General features: G+C 34.8%; 7 protein-coding genes and 2 long non-coding RNA genes across 9 annotated transcripts; 5 read left to right on the forward strand and 4 right to left on the reverse strand.

Annotated features, from left to right (window-relative positions):
* Positions 1 to 2,015: 2,015 nt before the first annotated feature.
* LOC132910390 (late histone H1-like) lies at positions 2,016 to 2,834 on the reverse strand. The gene has a single exon (XM_060966058.1). It carries the CDS (start codon positions 2,742 to 2,744, stop codon positions 2,073 to 2,075), a length of 672 nt encoding a protein of 223 aa, XP_060822041.1. The 5' UTR covers positions 2,745 to 2,834; the 3' UTR covers positions 2,016 to 2,072.
* A 2,933-nt stretch (positions 2,835 to 5,767) lies between these two features.
* LOC132910396 (histone H2B) lies at positions 5,768 to 6,278 on the reverse strand. The gene has a single exon (XM_060966064.1). The coding sequence runs from the start codon at positions 6,190 to 6,192 to the stop codon at positions 5,821 to 5,823; it is 372 nt and encodes a 123-aa protein (XP_060822047.1). The 5' UTR covers positions 6,193 to 6,278; the 3' UTR covers positions 5,768 to 5,820.
* A 119-nt stretch (positions 6,279 to 6,397) lies between these two features.
* On the forward strand, positions 6,398 to 6,872 carry LOC132910395 (histone H2A-like). Its single transcript, XM_060966063.1, has one exon. The coding sequence runs from the start codon at positions 6,454 to 6,456 to the stop codon at positions 6,826 to 6,828; it is 375 nt and encodes a 124-aa protein (XP_060822046.1). The 5' UTR covers positions 6,398 to 6,453; the 3' UTR covers positions 6,829 to 6,872.
* Positions 6,873 to 8,508: 1,636 nt separating this feature from the next.
* LOC132910394 (histone H3) lies at positions 8,509 to 8,986 on the reverse strand. The gene has a single exon (XM_060966061.1). The coding sequence runs from the start codon at positions 8,932 to 8,934 to the stop codon at positions 8,524 to 8,526; it is 411 nt and encodes a 136-aa protein (XP_060822044.1). The 5' UTR covers positions 8,935 to 8,986; the 3' UTR covers positions 8,509 to 8,523.
* A 117-nt stretch (positions 8,987 to 9,103) lies between these two features.
* Positions 9,104 to 9,540, forward strand: LOC132910397 (histone H4). The gene has a single exon (XM_060966065.1). It carries the CDS (start codon positions 9,173 to 9,175, stop codon positions 9,482 to 9,484), a length of 312 nt encoding a protein of 103 aa, XP_060822048.1. The 5' UTR covers positions 9,104 to 9,172; the 3' UTR covers positions 9,485 to 9,540.
* A 2,518-nt stretch (positions 9,541 to 12,058) lies between these two features.
* LOC132910894 (histone H2A) lies at positions 12,059 to 12,495 on the forward strand. The gene has a single exon (XM_060967039.1). The coding sequence runs from the start codon at positions 12,106 to 12,108 to the stop codon at positions 12,478 to 12,480; it is 375 nt and encodes a 124-aa protein (XP_060823022.1). The 5' UTR covers positions 12,059 to 12,105; the 3' UTR covers positions 12,481 to 12,495.
* A 1,095-nt stretch (positions 12,496 to 13,590) lies between these two features.
* LOC132910896 (uncharacterized) lies at positions 13,591 to 13,853 on the reverse strand. The gene is made up of 2 exons (XR_009658876.1): positions 13,726 to 13,853; positions 13,591 to 13,643 (listed from the first exon to the last, which is right to left on the reverse strand). It is a non-coding gene; the product is annotated as an uncharacterized LOC132910896 (long non-coding RNA).
* LOC132910895 (uncharacterized) lies at positions 13,742 to 17,973 on the forward strand. The gene is made up of 2 exons (XR_009658875.1): positions 13,742 to 13,949; positions 17,038 to 17,973. It is a non-coding gene; the product is annotated as an uncharacterized LOC132910895 (long non-coding RNA).
* A 1,976-nt stretch (positions 17,974 to 19,949) lies between these two features.
* LOC132910351 (uncharacterized) lies at positions 19,950 to 22,841 on the forward strand. Its single transcript, XM_060965997.1, has 2 exons — positions 19,950 to 20,394; positions 21,532 to 22,841. The coding sequence occupies exon 2, from the start codon at positions 21,532 to 21,534 to the stop codon at positions 22,216 to 22,218; it is 687 nt and encodes a 228-aa protein (XP_060821980.1). The 5' UTR covers positions 19,950 to 20,394; the 3' UTR covers positions 22,219 to 22,841.
* The last annotated feature ends 1,393 nt before the right edge of the window (positions 22,842 to 24,234 follow it).

Raw genomic sequence — 24,234 nt, forward strand, 5'->3', positions numbered from 1 at the left:
TTCCTTGATGTTTTTCGATGAATCTGCTTCGATATTTAGCTAGCCATTTGGAACCATTTTTAAACTAAAAAGTTTTGAACAGATAGCAATATGTAGGTACTTGTTCTCGGAAATGAGGACTGGTTTTCATGATATAGACCAGGATTAAGTATGAGTCATCACATTTGATACAGTTTGGGATTGGTAAGGGATACGATAGTAGGAAAAAATTTAATGTATAGGCAGGCTAACCAAACTTCAACTATATAACCTGAACGACATCAAAGTGTCAAATGAACATGGAAGGAAAGTATAGAAGAATTAAATTTCTAAGTTCAATTCCAAAATATATCTGTAGAATGCTTTTTTTTACTTATAAACTTTCAATTTTAGTACATTATCGAAGACAATATAAATGCCCATTCCAATTCCTAAATATTAGCTTCACTGCTTAACATCACAAGAAAAGTAGATTATAATTAAAAAATATTTATAAAAAGAAATACAATAGCTAAAGACTTTCTTCTTAAATAATGTTCGCGATAAGGTCTTGACTTGAGATATCACTGCATTAGATTAGACAAACCAAGACATGATTGAGGAAAGGTAGCACCGTATTCTGCATTACTTATGAAACCCGTAACGGTAGCGAAAACGTATATTATAAATTATAAGAAAAGCATGGTATTCAAATAACCTCATAACGTGTGATTTCCATTTCATAATTAAAGAAAAGTTTAATGCTAACAATTAATATATAACGTAAATAATCAAACCTAAATACTTTATATTCACTACGCGACTCATTTACGAATGACACGAATGTTAAGTTGTAAATGCAATAAACGTGTTTTATGCTATACTCATTATATAGTCCGAGGAAGTTTCTGTTACTCACAAATCGTGTGAGAGCTTCTAGGTGACGATATGGCAAACATTCCCTGTTCACACCATCCAAAATGCATTCAGATTTTTTATAACCAATAAATATAAAATGAATGGGCAGTATATTATTCACGTCTAACATGCAGTTATAGGTTATAAAGTTATGAATTACCTTTCGACTTCTACAACTTTATTATCGAATATATATTAAAAATTAAAAAATAGAGACAGAATCTACATACTGATAAATATTTATTTTTGGAAAATACGTTTATATTTGCCTATTGAAATGCAGTAAAAAGACTAAAATTATACAAATAAGATATTTGTAGAAATCTGAAACGTTCACTTCTCCAATTCTTTGTAGCATAATCTAGATAAGATAATGCATCGCTTCAGAGTGCAGTTACATTTCACTCATTCATCACGTTGATTGTATTTGTCTGAAAAAAATACAGACATCAGTCTTATCCGAATCATGTCTAAGAATTAGATATGTAATAAATAGTGCGAATCATTCATACATAAAAAGAACTTTTCTGTGTCCTATGAGTATCTAACATTAAATCATCGTGATTAGAAAATTTTTAAAATGTTCGATTGTTATAAATGTCATTGTCCATGGACAAAAGCTTAACATCCTATAGTAATATACTTTTGTGATTAATTCTGCGTTATTTTTTTATGAAAGAACCTGCTGGCTCCTACCTTAATATGCAGCACATGGTGTGTCCATGTCTGCTGTTTTGGCGGGAACCGGTCGATAGTGCAGGGTAGTGAGGTTATGCAGCAGCGCTTCCCTGTTAGATTCCCTAGTACCTTGACCAATCATACAGCATGGTCGGAAACATAATGGTTTAAAACTCACTGCCTTTTTTGTACTTCTGGACAAAGGTCTAAACATAACTTATGGTTACGTCTATAAGTTGTGTCTATAGAAGTTCATGAAATACGAAGTATATGAAATCTCAACAATGTTTTCAAGAATCAATATATATCAATGAACATATATATACCGTTATGTGCTTCTTTCTCATATTTAAACCAATAAACAGAATAAAATTTTTAACTGTGATAAAAACCTCGATGAGAATATATGGGTATTTTGTTTCTAATGGATAGAAAACGGGGATTGTTCCTTGTAAAAAATATTTAGTGGCCCTGAAAAGGGCCATTTGGATTTAAAGGGCAATGTAATTTGAAAATAATTATTTTTTTGCTGGGGATTTAACTGCTTTTGGTGCAGCTGCTTTCTTGGGTTTAGGTGTTTTAGTCTTGGCCGCTGGTGCTTTGGCGGTCTTCTTAGCTTTCGACATGCTCTTGGCTTCGCTGGCAGCTTTAGGTTTTGCAACGGCCACCTTAGATGCACTCTTCTTCGCTGGTGCCGGTTTCTTTTCAACTGCAGCTTTTTTGGGCGATGCCGGCTTCTTAGCAGGAGCAGTTTTCTTTGAGACGGTCTTCTTCTCGACAGATTGTACCTTTTTTGGTGCGGCCTTCTTGGCTGGGTGAGGAACCTTCTTGGTCTTAGAAGTCTCACTTTTCCCAGTAGATAACTTGAAAGATCCAGACGCTCCTTTGCCTTTTGTTTGGACGACAGTTCCAGATGTCACAGCAGATTTCAAGTACCTCTTAATGAACGGGGCAAATTTCTCTCCGTCGACTTTGTAAGTGGAGGCAATGTATTTTTTGATAGCTTGGAGAGATGATCCTTTACGATCCTTCAACTCCTTAATGGCAGCGTTGACCATTTCTGAAGTTGGTGGATGAGACGCCTTTTCACGTTGCGTTTTCGACTTACTTTTCGACGACTTCTTTGCTGGCGTGGATGGATTTTCGGCAGCCTCAACTGCGGTACTATTAGAGTTCGCTTTGTCTTCCATTATTGTGGAAATACTTGAACACAAACCGAATTGTTATACGAAGTGCCTGAAGGTATCTAAAACCGACAATGCTACTCTTGGTATGATAGTTAGCTTTCGTGGCAGCGCGTGTTCTTTCTTAAGCGCGGACCATGGAGAGAGTCTCACCCAATATGTCGGATGCCGCGATTCCGTGACAGCGAAGAAGCGGTAAATATACCTTCACTTTCAACCTTTGTTTCTCCATATTATACGCATGTTAATGAACAATAGTTGCGCAAATATATAGCTACGTGTTTGTAGTTTTATTTGTTTATTGATTTTCGGCTGTATTTACTTGTTCAACTGAAATATTGCGCCGTTCGACGAAGTCCGTCTTTTCGGTGCGATAGGACATCGTATAGAAAAAGTTAAAAATCTAAACATTTACATGAAAATTGGCATAATACTTATATAGAAAATCATAAAAAAAGGACTGCTGCTAATTTATATTCGATTATTCTTGTCCTACCTGTAATGGATCGTTAAAAAACTTGCTTGATATTCGATCGCTTAGTGATGTACAACGTGAACCACGAATGTTCTATCGTTGGATTAATATCAATTCCCATGGATGTGTGAAATATTCGGTTTATATGCCTAGAATGAATTTTTATTGTATCTTTCATACTTTTAGTATTCTCAAATGGGGATTAACGACATTTGTCTTTATTTAACTTGTTTTATTTGGTATTCTTTCCTTGATGAGGATCGTGATAGCGTGTATAAGGAATCTACCATTCAATATGTGAGTTGCAAATACTAATATCAAAATATTTTCCTGAAATCGTTTACTTTGCATTTGTAATTCATTTTACTATAAATTAAGTTTCATCTGAGAAATTTAATTACAATTTTATACGAAAACGTAACGGTTCTATATGGAATAACATTTTTTTCCTATAGAAAAGCATAAGTATTATTGTTTCATGTTGTATATTCTATATAATATATCTGCTATAAAAATGTTTCTAATTATGTAATAGTTCGATTAATATTTATTCAAGTATACTCTATGCATACATACACGCACACACACACATATATATATGTGTATTTTAAACATACTCAGAAAGTCTTGTCTTTTGCTCTATCACAGAGTACTATACATAGTACATTACACAGAATACAAAAATCTTGAAATTCTATTGTATAAACTTAACGATTTTTTGACTATTAACATTTCGTTAAAAAAGCGAATAATAACTACGTGATATTCATATGATATCCATTGCTCTATGCTTTCAACTGTTAATGTATTATTGAGAAAAATATGGTATGTCAGTTACAATTTGTATCATAGTATGTTTTAATTTGAACATTAACGAATGTTATTACGTTAACAAACAACTCAGAACAACAATAAAGATGTTTTCAAAAGTATTTTATTTATAAAACATGATAAGAAAATTTATGATCTGAGTCAGAACTTGAGGGAGACATGTAAGCGACAAGACACGTCATCATTGATTCGTTTGTTGCATTTCATGAAGAATTTTCTGCATTCTATCGTTTGGGAAAAGATAATACAACCCTAACTTGAGTATTTATCCATGCGTTAAATAACAGTAATAACAGTGTTTAATATTTAAGTGTTATTATTTCTTATTATTTATGCATTATCTTTCTGCACATCAGTTTGCTCGTTCATCAAAAAATTCAAGTATGGAGGGCACGCGAAAGGTTGTATGTTATGACATCTAGTGTAAGAAATTTCTACTTTGTTTGCCAAAATTTTGAAAAACAAATAACGCGTAACTGCAGGTGTACTAGTAATATAGGTTAAACAATATATATTTATCGTATAATTTCTCAAGCAATATATATTATTTAAAAATATTTTGTTGCTATATTCTTCCCTCAGCAATAGTCTTTTCTTAGGCGAACCAATCAAATTTCGTATTGGCAAACGTCTGTGACTCCATCTATACGGAAGCCATTTCTATAATGGTTCATCAACGTTGTTTTCAAAATAAGTATTAATAGTAAATAAATGTCATCCATTAACTAAGAAATTTGTTACACGTGTCTCTTTTATAAATAAGTAGCATTATCTACTAATATAACAATTTTCTACGTAAGAAACTGTAATAAAATTAATAATTCCGAATATCATGTGATTTTCATACTTTTAACACGTTCGGTGTGGTCGGTCTTTCGCTTCCGAAGATAACTATTGCGATTAAAGCGCAGAAAAGATAGTCTTTTCTAATAATTTATAATATTGTTCTAAATGACGAATTAATCAACGTTTCTCTTTCCTGTTCATTAAAATAATTCTTACGTATGATTATTTGAAAAAGTTTTTGCTGTAAACTTCGTACAGCATAGGTAATGATCTCGTTAACGGATGTAAATAAAATGCATGCATACGTATATGTGTTTTAATTTTTATCATATCAAAGTAACATGTAATAGTTGGGAGTAAGAAAATAGAATTCTAACCTAAAATTCGGTATTATAGTATACTGATTGTCCTAGTAATACTGCCATTGAATTTATTTTTGTTATAGTCAATTTAGTACTTTTATATCTATGATAACGCCTTTATATTCTTAAAGTTATTGACCGGAATTTTCTAATTTTTCTTAAAAACATAAAAGCATTCAGAAGTAAAATATTTAGTAAATTTACATCATTGATCGCCACATTGAATGTTTCTCAGATACGAACTGCGCAGGTCAAACAGTCGCAAAACACCGCGGAAAACAATTAGAAAAATAGCCTGCATATTTTTTACCAAGTTTTTATTATATTATTAAAACGACATGGCTGGAATACGAATGCAATCTTGCATTTGAAAAATTATAAATTAAATACTACACAATCGTGAAATAGTTTCTCACTAAATTATTGGATAACAAAAATATTTATAAATAAAATGTATTCATGCTACACCATATTCTATGTTGAATTACAGTATACAGAATGATTCGAAACTCTATTATGAAAAGTATATCAAAATAATGCAGTTATGAACCAAGTTGTTTAACGTTATTATAAAATTGTTGGCCCTGAAAAGGGCCGATGATCATGTTGTTACAGGGCGCTGCACCGCTTACTTTGAGCTGGTATACTTAGTGACAGCTTTAGTTCCTTCAGAAACGGCGTGCTTAGCCAATTCTCCAGGTAACAAAAGCCTGACAGCAGTTTGAATTTCCCGAGACGTGATCGTAGATCTCTTGTTGTAATGAGCCAAGCGTGAAGCTTCGGCAGCGATACGCTCAAAAACATCATTTACAAAACTGTTCATGATGCTCATGGCTTTACTGGAAATACCAGTATCAGGATGGACCTGCTTCAACACTTTATAGATGTAGATAGCATAGCTTTCCTTCCTCCTCCTCTTCTTCTTCTTATCAGACTTGCTGATATTTTTCTGAGCTTTACCAGCTTTCTTCACAGCTTTTCCGCTAGCTTTCGGTGGCATCTTCGGACTTGCTTCGTAGACTTGAAGTACACTCGACTGTTGTGACAATTCGAGACTGAATGTCGAACTTCGCTCATGGCTTCTTATATATCCAGAAACGCGCCGACACCAGCGCACCAATGGCGTGCGAGCTCGCACGCCATTGGTCCGCTTGGGTTCGTAACGGTCGGCCTAATAAAGGCAGGGCTGTAAAGAAAACGGAATATTTCTCTCTCACATCTGTTGGAGTGCATTTGTGATACCCCAAGTTCAACGTAAAACATGTCTGGCCGCGGCAAAGGTGGAAAAGCCAAAGGAAAGGCAAAGTCTCGTTCGAACAGAGCTGGCCTGCAATTCCCTGTTGGTCGTATTCATAGGCTTCTTCGTAAAGGAAATTACGCTGAGCGCGTTGGTGCTGGGGCACCTGTGTACTTGGCGGCTGTTATGGAGTACTTGGCGGCTGAAGTACTGGAATTGGCGGGAAATGCCGCTCGTGATAACAAGAAAACGAGAATTATTCCACGGCATCTTCAACTCGCCATCCGTAATGATGAAGAATTGAATAAATTGCTCTCTGGTGTTACCATCGCTCAAGGTGGTGTCTTACCGAATATCCAGGCAGTTTTGCTGCCTAAGAAGACCGAAAAGAAGGCTTAATAATATACATATAATTATAAATGGTCCTTTTTAGGACCACAAAATATTTCATTACGAAGGAATTCTTTTGCGTTCATAATTCAGTAGAATGCGTCTAATGTTCAATATTTTTTTTTAATCTTACCATGAAGCAATCAGTAAAAGTACATAGTTTAGAAGAAACTTTTTACCATAAATTTTGCTACACATATTGTGAAACAGCTGGAGAAATTCTATTTATATAAGATATGTTCGAAAATTGTGTTCAAGCGGGAACGAGGTGATCCATTATACAATGATATAAAAAGAAACATTTTTTCATATGACAATTCGTTCACGAAGAAGTCAATTTTGAAAACTTGTCATATATAGTTGAACTTGGCTAATTACCGATCGGATATGACTAAATAATCAATAAGAGGTTATTCTACATGTGAAAATGAGTTACAAATTACAAACAAAATTTTTTTGTGTAAGAACATTTTCAAGAAAATGGAGGGCATACTTTATAATACCCTTAACTTAAGGCTGAAGGCATAAATCATACTATTCCCACTTTCTAAGACTCATAGTATAAATACAGAAAATCAAACGACCTTTAAATGACACTGTAAACCTTTTTAGTGTCCTTATAATACTTTAAAAGAGTTCACTTTTCTTATTGCGTTCGTATTTAAAAAATACGATTCTAAAATATCTTCAGTTCAAGAACCGTTCGTGCTATCATTCGATAATCTAGTTTACTACATCGCTACCTATATGTTTGGTACATTCTCTATTTTATACTGTACATTTTAAATCATGTCTTAGGCGTTTCTAGAAATTGTAAGTCACGTCGAGAAAAGTAAAGAAAAAAGCTTGAGGTACAGTGTATCATCTGAAAGTGAAGCTTAGGAACAGAAAATCGTAAAATCAGTCAATAATAAACTACGCACGAGAAGTATTCCAATTAGGATATTTATAGAATCTTAAGAAGGAACCGTAGTTGTGCGAAGCGAGACACAACTTTGTTATCTGCAATTGTTAATAGAGCAAGCCTGCAATATTCGTTAAAAATTAAACCTAACTGTGATTTTAAAAAATTTTAGAAAGTTTAGGATGAGTATTAAATTATCCCTCAAGGAGTAGTAGTAGTCACAGATACAATAAATGCCTTGTTTCGTGCACAAAGCATGGACAGATGGGGCAGATGTTCTGTTCTTTATAGGGAACCGTGTCAATTTCAAATTCTGATAGTAGAATACTTCAGCATCAAATTATTATGTTTATTCAAAATTCTAGTTGTGAAATATTCTATTGAAAGAACTAAATTCTAAATGCTTCTGCACTTTAAATTATATAAGTTTAAATTATATTATTAGTCTGTCTTTATACTATTTATCAAACTTAATGCAACCATCGACAGAATCGAATATTGTTTTTTTCTCAATATCTAATCGTACTTCTGATGCGGTAAACAAAAAAGATAAGACTAGATATATCTGTTAAGAGACATTCATATGAAATTTTTACTTTCCCGACAATAACTTATGAGTAGAATAGAGTCCAACATGGTATTTTATGGTAGTAATATAAAAGTTTTAGAGAAAGAGAAAGTAGTAAAAAATTTTACGAGTACAGTGGAAAATCGGAAGTATCCTGGAAAAGTTCCTATATTGAAGGGAATTTTGGCCCTAAAAAGGACCGATTGTTTAGATAAATGGTTAAGCTAATTGTTTAAGCTCTTTCTCCTCGAATACGGCGGGCCAACTGAATGTCTTTTGGCATAATGGTAACACGTTTAGCATGGATTGCGCACAGGTTGGTATCTTCGAAAAGACCAACGAGATAAGCTTCGCTAGCTTCTTGCAAAGCCATGACAGCGGAGCTCTGGAATCTCAGATCGGTCTTGAAATCTTGAGCGATTTCACGAACCAGACGTTGGAATGGTAATTTTCTGATCAGCAGTTCGGTGCTCTTTTGGTATCTTCGGATTTCACGAAGAGCGACAGTTCCAGGTCTGTAGCGATGAGGTTTCTTCACTCCACCGGTAGCCGGGGCACTCTTACGAGCAGCCTTGGTGGCCAACTGCTTACGTGGAGCCTTTCCACCAGTCGACTTACGAGCAGTCTGTTTGGTACGAGCCATTTTTTCAAATCGCAGGAGAATAAAGAGATGCGTTCACCGTTTTGACAAAGCGTAGAATACTCTCCGTGCCTGGAAGTTCCCACTTTTATATGATGCAACTACCGGCTGCCGGCTTTTGATTGGTCGAACGTCGGTCTGGAAGGGGAACTGCGCGACCGTAAGCATAAAAGCACGGTGCCAGGAGCATCAAACATCCACTCAGTGGTCGCTGTTTCTCTGATACTGTTCAAGTTTCGCAATGACTGGTCGTGGTAAGGGAGGAAAAGGATTGGGAAAAGGAGGAGCGAAGCGTCATAGAAAGGTTTTGCGTGATAACATCCAAGGTATCACCAAGCCAGCTATCCGTCGTCTTGCTCGTCGTGGCGGTGTGAAGCGTATTTCTGGATTGATTTACGAAGAAACTCGTGGTGTATTGAAGGTGTTCTTGGAAAACGTTATCCGAGACGCCGTAACTTACACTGAACACGCGAAAAGGAAAACCGTGACGGCTATGGACGTAGTCTACGCCTTGAAACGTCAAGGAAGAACTCTCTACGGGTTTGGTGGTTAATTTCTCCTGCTGCAGACACCTCCTCACAATCAAACGGTCCTTATCAGGACCAACAATATTTACGACGGTGGAATTTTCTGTTTCAAAGAACTCGCTGTGAAAATTGATAAAGCACTGATGAATTTCCCAATTGCTCATCCTTTACATATTTTGCGCCGATTTTATGTCACAAGCTTTAATACTCTTTTGAAATGGCGATATCACCAAGATATATAGTTCTTTCGAGATATATTTTTCGGAATTTATGCTTTTGTTGCGAACGAAATAAAAATGTTTCTTTGGACTTGCATATTTGTAATGAAAAACCTAACCTATAAGGCTTCTCCATACGTTCAACTTTTCAGATCGATAGTTTTCTAAGCTTATTGAAATTTAAAAATTATTTAAAAATGAAGAATTATGTAATTTTTCAATCCCAAACATTACCCTCTAGAATTCAGCTAGTTAGATTCAGCTAGAATCAAAAATACGATAATCATTTATTATTCACGTTACAGTACCACGCCAGAATAATTTACTTATAATTCTCACTAAGAATTGATTGTAAATTACTTCCAAATAAAAAATAATTTTGTCAATCCCAAAATTTACGCTATTTCACGTTTGAGAAAGATTGAAGGCTTTCTTTACAGACTGTGCGTACAGATTATTTTTCTGTTTCACTCATGCACTATTGAACTATTCTCAATTACAGAATATAAACATATTTATATATCAGTTTATAAAAAATATATATGTATGTGCCGTTGATAGAGGAAACGGGATACAAAATACACTTTAACAGAGAAATATGCATTTTTAATATTGCTATAGACACGAAATGTTCTGTATTTCTCGAAGATGTATAAAAACCTAAATATGCGGGCGAAAAGTTCTCAATGGATGTTAAGTATATTTTCAATGGGGATATCCTTTAATTCTAGCTCTAAAGTAAGACGAATTTGTCATGGTTATTGTGGTTATTGTTAGCTATGATAAAGACAATAAAATACAAGACAATAATTTGCGTTAAAGCAAATAACAGATTCACTCAAGAAATCACTGAGTAAAGATTTTTAAATTAACATTAAAAAATCTGGGTAAATATAGAAAGTTTGTATGTGAGTGTGTGTGTGTGTGTGTTTATATGTATCTTATTAATAATGTAATATAATTTAGTACATTGTGTCTTCATGAAGATAAATTATGAGCCGATTTTACTTCAATATTTAAGGAAATATGTACAATGTTATATACCCGTTAAGTTAAACAAAGATTTGAGAATAATATTCATTCCCTTGTTTCAATTTGGAACACTGTCATTAATGCTTCAACGAGGAAGTAATTCTTTTACAAATATTCATTTATAAATCTGCAAACCAAAATATGTAAACTCATTTCTAGCATTCATGATAGTTATTCTACAATAAGAATTTTTCTGGAGAACAATAAAATTCTTTCGAAAATATTCACAAAATTATTTAACGTAATTATATAGCATATATATTTTGTGTAAGCGTTGCACTTCTCATACATAAGCAAACGATTTTCTTTATCATCTTCTTTTTCATCTAACATTTTCTTTTGCACTTCGTATGTTTTTCTTTTGTAAGTAAGTAAAAAATTTACATAGTATTCAATGCGAAATCGTTCATGCCCGCTTATTCCAGAGATTATTACGTCACAGATTATATCATACTTATTACGTACTCACTACCTAGAATGATCTTATGCTCATAAAAATTAGAAAAATATTGTCCTAGTAATATAAAATGTATTTTAGTGATATTTACTCGCGTGTTAAGACCAGTTGCGTTTTTATATCTGCTCAAATGCCGAAAACGATGAACACTTGAAAACCTTGTACATTCCTAAACTCGATTGACCTTTTTGGACTTCACAATAATGCCACTCAAAGAATTTTCGAATTCTCAATTCAACAAGATATTTTAGTCGGTCAAATGAAACGACGTTTAGTTACATGAATGTACATTAATGAAAATTTGGAGTTCTTGGAGTTTGCTAAAACAAGCCGCGTATTTTTCATTCTTTTTTATTATTAAACTGTATTATGTGATATGTATTGTTACTTTTTCTTATTTAAAATATTACGTTTCAAATAATGCTTTTTATTAAGTTTCCAATTGTTATATTTCTATTAACAATCCAAACATGATTTACGACGAGCAATATCATGTTTCAATCAATATTTTTTATTAAATTTACAATTGTCATATTTATATTAACAATCAAAGCATGATTTACAAATAAGCAAAATCACGTTTTAACCAATGCTTTTTATTCAATTTACAATTGTCATATTCATATTAACAATCAAAGCATGATTTACAAACAAGCAAAATCACGTTTTAACCAATGCCTTTTATTCAATTTACAATTATTATATTTTTGTTAACAATGATAATATGATTTAGAACAAGTAAACGCATACGTTGAGTAGCAGCAGCGCACCAATCAGAGAACGAGAAGCGCAGCGTGGCTCGCGATTGGTGCGTCGCTGGACGGGTTTAACGGGTATAAAAGCGCTGCTGTTCCGACGCTTGGCATCATTTTCTACCTAAGCGTGGAAGAGAGCTCTTCGTTGTTTTTGTTTCTTGTGTAAACAATCTTTGAAAGAAGAGATGTCTGGACGTGGAAAAGGTGGAAAAATCAAGGGAAAGGCGAAGTCTCGTTCTAATAGAGCAGGCTTGCAATTCCCCGTTGGTCGTATTCATAGACTGCTTCGTAAAGGAAATTACGCAGAACGCGTTGGTGCTGGTGCACCTGTTTACTTGGCGGCCGTAATGGAATATTTGGCTGCTGAAGTTTTGGAATTGGCTGGTAATGCAGCCAGAGACAACAAGAAGACTAGGATTATTCCAAGACACTTGCAACTTGCCATCAGGAATGACGAAGAGTTAAATAAACTCTTGTCTGGAGTCACTATCGCCCAAGGTGGTGTTTTGCCAAATATCCAAGCGGTACTGTTACCTAAGAAAACTGAGAAAAAGGCATAAGCTGCTTTTTCTCACCACATAAAACTTCCAAAACGGTCCTTTTCAGGACCAACAATCGTTCTTACAAAGAACAGTCTCAAACTAACCTATTCACATCAATCATTTTAAAATCGTAGATTCTGTTCGAGTAAACTATCATCATATCGGTCATTTTACGTAATATTTGAGCAATATGGTTGATATGCTGACATGGAGTGCAATAGAGTATAGGAGAGGTTAGGTATATAATATCGAATACTATATAGAATTATGAGTGGCAATAATCAGAAATTTGTTTAAGGATATTTCATGATTTTACGACATACGGGTCTTAAACACATACATTATCTCTCCCATCCTACCATTTTTTTACAAATGTCTACAATAGCATGACAAATCGATAGTACTCCGATAAAATAGCATCTACTCGAAGGATAAGCAAAACCGCGGATTAAAGCTTCGATTCAATCTTACTATACGGCGCTAGTGTATCGTGAGAGCTTACGGCGAACTAAACAGATCTTAAGAAAATAATCTCTGAAAGACCTCCTTTGTGTAAGAGCATTGAACTTTATTCCGTGAATAATACGCAGTTAAAGTATACTTGTGCACTTATCGAATCAAATGTAATACTAACAAAATTTCAAATATCACATTCTATATGCATTATTTTTCGTGTGAACTATTGTAAAATCTGATTGTGGTTAATTACGATTCTTCGATCTAAACGATTTGATCAATGAGAAGAAGAAAGAAAACTTGAATATATAGTAGAAATCAAGTAAATAACAAAGTTTGACTCGAATATTTCTTTCACCTTTTTATTCTTCTTAATCATTGAAAAATAAATTAATACTTAATAATTGAATAGAACTAACTTTCAAAGATATTGATAAAAGATCAAAGATCAAAGACTAGAATTCAATATAACCAAGTTCCCTTGCGAAAACATATACAAACGATAGAAAGGAACGAAATTTGAAGGTTGTTCGACCCCTCCACTGACCCGACGCAATATTTTCATTCTGCTCGAGTAAATCTCCCTCTGGTGTAGTGTCCGTGAGACAAAAAAGACGAGGTCGATGGTTGGAAGTTGTCAATGCCATCGAAAATGGTGGACGATCGCGTGGACGATCGGCGCGTGAACGTTGGAAGACGGAGGGGCCTCGGCAAACCGCGTCTATCTGATGCAGACGAAGCGTTACCAGGTGACTCAACTATACTCGTGTACGCCGATTTCAAAGCGCCGAAAGAAAGGGAAAGTACCCGGGACATCGAAGCATGGGAGCCTGGCGTGCTCTCAGTCCGCGGAAAGCGACTGAACGTATACGAGAAACGATTCTTCGCATCAATTCTGTCGCGCATTCGTGGAGATCGCGATCGAGATTCGTGGTGACACATTGTGGACCGTTGGAATATCGTTGATTGGATTCTCGTGTGGCGGTCGGTGGCGATTTTCTGTGACGCGGATCGTACTGGATCGAGAAATGGTAAGAAACGATCGATGTGCATGAATCTTTGTTGATATTCTTTTTAGCGTGGTAGACATCTTGCTCTTTGGAATCTTGTATATTTAGGACGTATTTAGACACGTATTTACGATCGTTTAACAGTTTGCGATTGTTAGCATTTGACAGTGGAAGATCAAATATTCCAAAGGATTAAAGTTGTGCTCTGTGCTGAATTTTTGTTGGAATTTGGTGTGGAGTTTAAATTCTTTTTTTATATGCGATAATTGAAATCTTTTATAAAGGTTATTCAGAGAGAAAAATTCGATGGAGGCCATCTTTATTTGTTTACGAGGTTCCTCAAGGAACGTTAAACGCACGAGGTAAATGCATTCCGTTCGATATGCATGTACCTCGTGAACTTTTTACGGGGCAAGGACACCGTGATATCGGAGAAAAGATCGAAAATCTGAAAGTCGTTCGTGCATCGTATCCATACTGTTGCTATAATCAATATAAACCAATAACCAACCCGAATTAACTAACGATCGAATCTCTTGTTTCCTAATAGTGCAGAATTTGAACACGTTAAAATAGCATGTAAACATTCAAATTGTACTTTGCTGACGTAGCGAATAAGTATCGATTGCAACATTATATTGCGCAAATTGCGAAAGACCTTGAACATAAATTGGTTTTTGATCTTTGATTTGAAACCTATTTCGTTCGATAAGTTTTTGACTAATCAATTATTTACATAATAAGTTAACTACTTAAATTGAAATTAATTACGTAGATTATCTAACAGTACGTTGCATAATTTATGTACTAATTCGATAAATTATTTTATAATTATTCGAGGCACAGAAAATCATAAAAATATCGTAGAAATATTTTTGATAAACAGAAAACGAAGTCACAGAGTTGTTTCGGCATTAAATCAGAATATCTCAACGAGGTTAATGGTATCTTCGTTAATGGCGACACAGTCCGTAACCATGTACCTCACGATCTACACCGGATAATAGTATTATGTTAGCATTACGCAATAGCGAAAATTTCACTTTCCGCGGTACGGTCACTCGCACAAGCGCCCTGAGATAGCGAACCCGTTTGCACGTCGTGTATGCGTTACCTTTGGATACCGGCGCAGCTTTTTATCGTTCGTTCGTGCTCTCGTCTCCTGTCTCTTTTCGAAGCTTTTTTACATCGTTTGACTCGATCGCCATGGCTTGTCCAACCGGTCTCTCTATCAAAACGCGCGTGTACTTAGCCGTACAAGGACGAGCGTGTCGACGCGCGCGTGTTCCATAGACGATGGATGATGATTTTCCAGTTGAATATACTTTTCTTTTATATATTATTTACTTATTATTATAATTTACTTATTATATATTATTATTATTAAATCAATTTTCTCTGAAAATCTTATCGCGTTCTGACGAGCTTAAAACTGACAATTCTATTTTACTATTTCTTTTATTTGTATGGGTAAAACAAGAAACGAATAATAATAGACTACAATAGAAAAATTATGCAATTTAGAAAGAAAATGATATTATTATTGTGAAGAGTATGTAACATAAAAGAAATTTAATAGATATTTATTATAATAAATTTATAAAAAATTTTGAAGCTCGCGATGGTTTTTCCAGAATCTTCGAAGTCAATGATTATTCAAAAAATTTTTTATCAAATAAACTTTCTATCTTTAACAAAAATAATTGTATATATTGTAAGTAATGTTTCTCTCTGAAGTCTTTACTTTCTATGTTTCATTAACACTATGCATGAAATTCGAGGTATTACAATGAAAGAATTACACAACAGTTACGAACTTTGATTGCGTAATCGACGACCATCTATAAACTAGCTCGATCGCGCGGAAAGGCTTAAATGCAACTACGAACACCATTCTTTCGTTTCTCAAACACCGCGTTCGATAACCGCGCAGAAAAATAACCGATATGATTGGTTCGTAACGTTTTATCGTCAACGGTTTACTGCGCAATCTAGCGTCCATTGTTCCGTATATCGTACGGAAGACTGGCTCACCTTTTCAGTAAAACCCGTCGTCGTCATGATGCAACGGATAAAGAAGTGTATCCTTGAAATAGGCGCTTGAAACGATAGTATGAGGTAGGAAGAAAAATTAGAATATCATCCTAATCGTTGGGACGAATAGTTGATCGTTTTTCGTGTTACAGTTGCAAAATTCGAATTAGTTATTTATTATTTATTTATTATTCTTAAGAACATAGAATATGACATTTTTATGTTTTATATTACGAGAAGATTGATTTCTAGAAGCTATAGTGATTCGCGAAGGTATTTGAAGAATTAATTATACATTATATAATTATACATCAGCTAGTTTCATAATTTTACGGTATTATTTTAACGAAATTTTCACATTCGTTTCAAATTTTACCAATAAAATTGCCATAATCGTGTCTCGTAATAGCGGCAATAAGATTTTCGAAAATTTCTGGAAGAAAAATTAGAATATCATCCTAATAGTTGGGACGAGTAGTTGATCGTCTTTCGTGTTACAGTTGCAAAATTCGAATTAGTTATTTATTATTTATTTATTATTCTTAAGAACATAGAATATGACATTTTTATGTTTTATATTACGAGAAGATTGATTTCTAGAAGCTATAGTGATTCGCGAAAGTATTTGAAGAATTAATTATGCATTATATAATTATACATCAGCTAGTTTCATAATTTTACGGTATTATTTTAACGAAATTTTCACATTCGTTTCAAATTTTATCAATAAAATTGTCATAATCGTGTCTCGTAATAGTGGCAATAAGATTTTCGAAAATTTCCTACGTTTTATTTTCTATACTAAGTTTTCTAAAATTTCCTTCAAATTCGTTGCAGGTTTCGATTATGATTAACCTAAATCCTAAATCCTAAATCCTAAATCCTTGTATTTCAAAGCGTTTGTTTCATAGCATATGTATAACGCGGAAGAAACACTATCAAACGTTTACATTTTATATGCCGTTTATTCTTACGCAATCGGAAAGAAAATACCGAAGTATATGTGAGAACATAAGCTACGTAATGTTATAGAACGTCCGATTGAATTCATGACTAACGATTTTCTTTTTTTTAGGAGTTCTTCAATTAATCGATCATACATGGAGGAATATCGATCGATTATGATTCCAAATACGTATTGTCTTCGTGGAATGGAATTACTTGAACGAACCACAGATGCTTCAGAATTTCTGCGTGCCTGACATCGCCAATTGGGACTCACGATGCTGGAACCAATTCTTGGAATATCGACGGTATGGTGGTTGGTGGTGTACGCCAGTATTCTGCTGCTGCTGTCGCCCTTGGTGCTGATCTTCATCGTATTGCTACCGAACTTCCCGATATTGTTGCTCAGAAGAATGTGTTACATTCCGATCGAGTCTATTTGACAAATTGAATCGTCGATTCTTAGAGATCGTACCTCTTTAAATCCTTCTGAGTTTCAATGTTAAAATTTCCTACGGTATAACGGTTCGGTAAGTCGATGGTTGAATTGCAGAAGACTGTTGAAAAATGCATTATCGTGCTCGAAAATTCAAAGCATGCAAAGAGTTACGATAGTCTTTGATAATTCTATGAAAGTACAGAGTTAGCTTTATGATTGTAATTTTGAGTATTCAATGAGAGATTGTAGATTCAAAACAAAAAAAAAAAAAAAAAAAAAAAAAAAAAAAAATTATAGTCCCCTAATAGATATCTGTACATAGATATGATACCTGGGACAATGACCATGGAATAAATGGTCGCGGTTGAGAACAAACGTATCTACTTTCCGTACATTGTTCGATCAAATCAAAAGTAGTCGTAAAGTTAATACTCTATTATGTACCTTAATTTAAAGCGCTCTAATTAGCTATCTACTTCTTCATTTAGGTATACAAATTATTAGGACCATTATTCGTACCGTATAATTTACCATTCCCTTTTTATATGACGATTACGATGTACCTTGAAACTGCCAAGTATACGCACAATTGATTAGGAATGAAATATAAAGCACTCTCTATAGAAACACTGGTATTTCTGTTTATTTGAATCAACATTTAAACACGATTCGATTCTTCGCTCAGTTCTTCTCCTGTCATGATTCTTTCGCTGCCGTTGCCAAGATTTCGCCATAGCTGTCGCGTGTAGAACGAGTATAACCGACATGTAAAACTGATATAACGGGAACGACGTTTCGCAAAGTACGAGCAACACGAAAATTTCGAGAGATCCGCGCGTTTTCGAATCCGGTAACAGTAGCGTCGTTGATTCTTACGTCATTGAGCTGGTTTATACGTTCGTCTCGTGTGCACAGCCAGCATTTTTATACATAAACATCTGGCCTACGTGAGAATCGAGGCACGTGTTGACCATTCTTAGTTGAAATTATCATTTTGAAACATTCGAGAAAGCTGGACTAATAATTTTCTTATCTTTTTACCTCATCTTTGACTTTCTCTATTCAATTTTAAACATTCGATCCTTATTTCGTAGCAGTACATCTGTAATGAAAAGGTAAAGGGCATAAAATTCTTAGGCAAACGCAAAAGGAAAGGTTGTTCGTCAAGGACAGTTCATAGCGTTTTTCATAACCAATATGTCGTGTGACAGATTCTAATAGAACTGGAAGAAAATTATTTTATCATGAATTTTACTAAATAATAAATTTCGCTATGAACTTTCTCAACAACTTAACGTTTCGATATATCTTGAAAAACGAGAAGGCGTTATATAGATAAGATATTTGAACCAATGCATTTACCTCGATTTTCTCGAGCGTTGATATTTTTTACCGAATGTCCTTTAATTTTCCTTTCATTAATGAGAGTATTATGCAAACGGAGTGTGTATGTGTGTCATTGAACGTTCACCATTTATCTTGTTAGTCATTCGGTGTCTTTCTTTTTTTTCATGAAGTTTGAGAACGAATTATTTTTTTATTCGTCATAAATGACATTTGCGATCGATTGGAGATTGAATGATTAGCGCGTGTCAGTTCGTTGCTGATTTCGTGATACGTGAGCGTGTACGGTCACTGTCACGAATCGATATGTGTATCTCATTAAATCGGGCAATCCATGTGTCTAACAACGATCGAGGTCCTTACGTTTATTTCTTTTTTCTTCTTTCTTGAAACATTTTAATTCGCTCGTAATGTACGGGTTGTTCCGTAACGAATGGCCTATGTAATGTGAAATATTATTTTTAACTATCGTTAGTATTTGTTGAAAAGAAACATTCGAGCCGTAGCCACGCGGCAGAAAAAATACTCATAGCTACAATTAAGTATCCGCACGTACGTCATTAATCAAGCAGTTACGAAAAGATCGACCGTACCCTTTCCATGAGACGTGTTTGGGTCATTATCCCTTTAGTAATTACTTCTTCGTCGGTTATCCTTATCAGAAACTGTAAATCGTTTGCCTTGCTCAAAGAAAATATTTCACTGCTAACATTTTTATCATCGGTAACCATCGTCGTTCGTTAATACGATTTATTGTTCTATAAAATACAAATTTTACTTCTTGCAGGATGGGACATATTAATACTTGTATTACTCTTATCTATTTACCTCGGAAGAATGTTTTTAAGTGCAATATTCTTCCAACTTTTCGAATTCGAAAATTACAAAATCTCCAAATCTTTGAACTTTCAAACTTTCAAATTTTCAAGCTTCCAAACCTTTAAAGAATGTTTTTAAGTGCAATATTCTTCCAATTTTGCGAATTCGAAAATTACAAAATCTCCAAATATTCGAACTTTCAAATTTTCAAATTTTGAAACCTCTGAAGAATGTTTTTAAGTGCAATATTCTTCCAATTTTACGAATTCGAAAATTACAAAATCTCCAAATATTTGAACTTTCAAACTTCTAAATTTTCAAGTTTCCAAACATTAAATGTTTAAATTCACAAACTTTGAAATATTTAGATATTTAAATTCTCGAACTTTCAAATATTCGAGTATTTAAATTTTCACACATTTAGAAATTCCAATTTTTAAATATCCAAATATACAAATTTGCAAATTTTCTAATTCTCAAACTTTCAAATATTTAAATATTGAAATGTTTTATCTCTCAAACATATATATTCCCCGTTTCGAGCATCTTTAAACGTTTCGTGTTCGATGCACGTCCACGTTCACAGTTCGTCCATCAATCGTGCACCATGCATCGCGGTCCTGTGCATGGTAAATGCTTGTCCTTCTGCAGTTCGCTGGTTGATGTAGACGGGCCTGATGTTGAACATTACAGTACCGATCGCGGAGTACTTTCGCTAAGTGGTATGTAGTGGGGGAGGTAGGACTTGAACCCTGATTGTGAGACCCCATGGGCCATATATACTACGGTTCCATGCAGTTCTCTTGCTACTTAGTGTCAGCTTCTCGACGATCCTTGCTGCTCTGTAGGGAAGGTATACCAAGAGGGAGACGGATCGAGTAAAAGGTAAGCGTCGTTCATTTTATTATCGACAACTGATCTTTAGTTACACTCGAATTTATGTGACAAAAATTTGACGATTCTTCTTCTTTATGACTCTTCAAAGTCACGTTTTATGACGAAGAATGAAAGAACGCGTCGTGCAAGGAAGAAATTCGAAGAAATTCGCGTATGTTAATAAGATGAATCATTGCAGCGAAGCGCGTGTCTACAATGTGGTATCGACGTTCTATGCATTTTCCTTCTGTTAATAATTCCGATAGAATTTACAAAGATATTTTTCATACAATTACTGCAATTATAAAAGTTACTAAATGGATGATTTAATTTTCATTTTTCGTAGTCAACCGCTTTCCTTGTTGAAATCTATTTTTCTCTCGATTATTTGAACTTCACGGAACGCAAGAATTTTGCTAGGTGCGACAACTCGACTGTTAGCACACACCTACAAAGAAAACAGTCGAGATTTTATTCCGTGCACGTGTAGCTCGCCTCTTTTGTATGCGATCGTTCGAGCAAGCACACGCGAGATTCTTATCCATGGATGTCTGTTATTTCTCAAGAAACAATGGACAGCTGGTTGACACGCGGTTAAATCGTCAGTCTTGCTTTCTAGATATCTGGATAAATTTTAAGAAGCTCGTATATCTTTTCACTTACAAAACTAGTTCTTCGTAGCTGCGACCTATAAATTACAATCTTTTTTTTTTATTATATATTATATCTTTTTTTTATTTTATTATATATTATATCTTCTTATATTCTCAAAGCTATTAGACTATATGTGTATATAAACAGGATAGATTCGAATACAGTGGTATTATATCGCGAGAGAATTAATACAACACTTCATAACATTCTGACATTCTCGCATAGTTTTGTTCTTGCATCAACGCAACACGGTTGATAATTGCAACTATCACGTACGTCACTTTGGGGTCGTTTTACTGTACGTATACACGCGTGCTTGCACTAGATTTATCGACGTTGTGCTCGAACAGGGACTTTGAACTATATCATTCTCTCCGTGACACGATAGCTTACGGGACTTGGTATTTGTTTCGATTATACCGTCAATTTTGACACGTTGTATCGTACTAAACATTAATTTCCGTTCTTTTAATTCTATTTAATAATTTTCAGATGAATTTGTTGATCGTCTTCGCGTTGATAACCGTGGCTTCAGGAAATCCAGGACTTCTTCGGGTTCCTAAAGTGTATAACGCCGTGATTACAAGTAATCAAAACTTGTCGCCGTCCAGAGCATATCCAGTGATTCAACCGATAATCCATCGAACAGCGGTTGGATACGTGCCACCGGTTTATTACACGCAAATAGCGCCTCATCTTGCCGGACCAGAAGTCGTTCATCTTCCTCAAAATCCTTTAAAATCATACAATCAGCCTGACGTACACGCCGAACCCACCGCTACTATCGAACAGTCGAAACCAACCGATGCGAAGGATAAAATAGAAGCAACGAATCCAAGTGCAGAAGAGAATAAAGGTTTAAAGTCAGAACCTAAGAGCAAGAATGGGGAACAAGAACCTCTAAGCTTCTATCCCAATTATCAATCGTTATACTACGATCCCTATTTTTATACGTACAGTGGATTCAACCCTCACCTGGTCCCAGGGACCTACTACGTCGACTATCAACCCTATGGCACTTTAGAACCTATTCCAGCAACCACACCGAAGAACGGGTTCTCTGAACATCTGCTTCCAGCTTACCACGAGGAGAAGAAGCTCGCTGCAAAGGAACAGAAAGAGAAAATACCAGATGTACCACCGCCACCCCTTCCGACAGCTGTGCCCAAAAGTTCCTGAAGTGGAACCCGTCCGACAAGATTCTTCGAGTTACGTTTATTCGCCGTCATGGTCAGACTGATTATTTCATAGTGTTTGGAGGAAACGATGTATTTTACGGACGATGAATGACGTTAAACTTTTTGGAACCGAATTTTTTTTACTCGCGAGAAAAGCTTTCTTTATTATTTATTGACCATAGAATTTTTTTTTCCGGTGGTTTTGTAAAAAGAATATATACACCAAAACAGAGTAGTTTTACTGAGAACAAATACATTCGTCGTTTAAGTCAATTGAACCGTTCAGAAGTCACACTGACCAACTTCATCAATTGCAAAGTACAAATGTTATAAATTCTGTTTTTTCAATTTATCTTGGAATTTATTATTTTCTGTGCGCTCTTCTTGCAACGAATGAACTTACGACAGCAAGCCATCTGGTTCTTGAGAATCGAATATTAATGGAATAAAATTAAGAAATTAATAGAGAATACAGTTGATTAGTTTGACTTTTGATAGGCTTAATTAATGAAATATTAATGCAATATCAGGAGCGAAAGGGTTAAGAGGGAACAATGAATTTGATGTACGAGGGTATTATATGGGTCATTTGTTTTAATATAAAATTACGGTACGTGGCTGCAACTGTTTTGTATTTTGTTGACGGCCCACATCTTCACGGAATATGATAATTGCTCGAGATGGATGCCGTTGAACTTGAGCTTCGCGTTGAGAAGGCTGCCGTCCTTTTTACGATTCACTTCCAGTTTCACCTTGACGCTCTTGTTACGATTCAATGATTCCACTCTGATGCATGTAATGCAAAGATGTCCATCCACCGACGTAGTTATATCCGCGACAGCTTGTAACGCTTGGCGTACACTGATGATTATGTTATGCTGATATACTAAATTACCAATACAATTACCCCACTTCGCGCCGCTTTTGTCATCGTCCTGAACACATTTTTCATTGTTTGATTAGGAATTTGTAGAAATACAGTAAAACTCCGTTTACCTGAATCCCATTTATCGGAACAAAATTTTACCCAATGTTTAAGTGAGATTGTCAGTTTCTTGGACATAATAATTTCATTATCTAACAAAATCTCACCTGTTCAAGTGTCGTTTCGTATTCAGTAAAAGCAAATCCCAGTTTCCGTGATTATATTCTGTGATTATAGAAATTTGTAATTAAGAAACGATCTAGTTGACAGATTAACTGAAGTTTCTGGCTATCGAATTCACTTATGTGAACCTCAACTCTGTTGCATAGAGAACGAAAAGTAATTGGTAAGAAAAATTAGTAAAAGAAATGTGTGAATTCCTATTGTACCAATTGTTTGTTCCTCCATTGTGAGTTCAGATAAATTGAGCTCTACCATACATTTACTCATAATTTTTTATTTCCTTTTTTTATAGTTTATTTGCATAGGATATTAAATCTGTTAAGTTTAGTCTGTTAAGTCTTTGTAGCATAATATATACAATTTTGATAAATACATGCATTGCATAACTTACTTGTTTCGAGTCATTAGTCTCCTGATAGTCACTGTTATCTTTCAGATAGTCAGAGTCTTCGTCATAGTCCTCCTCGACATCCCGTTCTAGCGAATTTTCTGTAGTTTGAAATTGGTTTGATCGGTTAGTACGATAGGCTGCTGTCGTAGTTTCTATGATTTGTTCTCGAATCGGTGTCGTAGAAGAAGTGGAAGTACTGGTCTGGAAACTGTTCGCCTTATTGACTGCTTGTTCGCTTTTATTGATATTATTTATCGCAGTCTTCACGTACGAAGGCAAAGATACGTTATTTTTCTTCTCCAAATTGTATTTATACATATACTTCGAAGTCGTGGACATTTTCTTCGCATACTTGTCCGCTATTTCTTTTTGACGAGCGTGAAATCTATCCATAACCGCTTTCCTTTGCGCGTAATATTCCGATTTATCATCCTTCGAATTCTTAGTCACCGCGTAACGTTTCGATCTATTTGTTTTATTATTGGGGAAATAATTCACGTAACGTCGACTGATTTTCT

Source organism: Bombus pascuorum, chromosome 9 (assembly GCF_905332965.1).
Source record: "Bombus pascuorum chromosome 9, iyBomPasc1.1, whole genome shotgun sequence".
Taxonomy (NCBI): domain Eukaryota; kingdom Metazoa; phylum Arthropoda; class Insecta; order Hymenoptera; family Apidae; genus Bombus; species Bombus pascuorum.

Coding starts and splice junctions, on each gene's coding strand:
- LOC132910390 (XM_060966058.1), bottom strand. CDS start 2,744: ATGGAAGACAAAGCGAACTCTAATAGTACCGCAGTTGAGGCTGCCGAA.
- LOC132910396 (XM_060966064.1), bottom strand. CDS start 6,192: ATGCCACCGAAAGCTAGCGGAAAAGCTGTGAAGAAAGCTGGTAAAGCT.
- LOC132910395 (XM_060966063.1), top strand. CDS start 6,454: ATGTCTGGCCGCGGCAAAGGTGGAAAAGCCAAAGGAAAGGCAAAGTCT.
- LOC132910394 (XM_060966061.1), bottom strand. CDS start 8,934: ATGGCTCGTACCAAACAGACTGCTCGTAAGTCGACTGGTGGAAAGGCT.
- LOC132910397 (XM_060966065.1), top strand. CDS start 9,173: ATGACTGGTCGTGGTAAGGGAGGAAAAGGATTGGGAAAAGGAGGAGCG.
- LOC132910894 (XM_060967039.1), top strand. CDS start 12,106: ATGTCTGGACGTGGAAAAGGTGGAAAAATCAAGGGAAAGGCGAAGTCT.
- LOC132910351 (XM_060965997.1), top strand. CDS start 21,532: ATGAATTTGTTGATCGTCTTCGCGTTGATAACCGTGGCTTCAGGAAAT.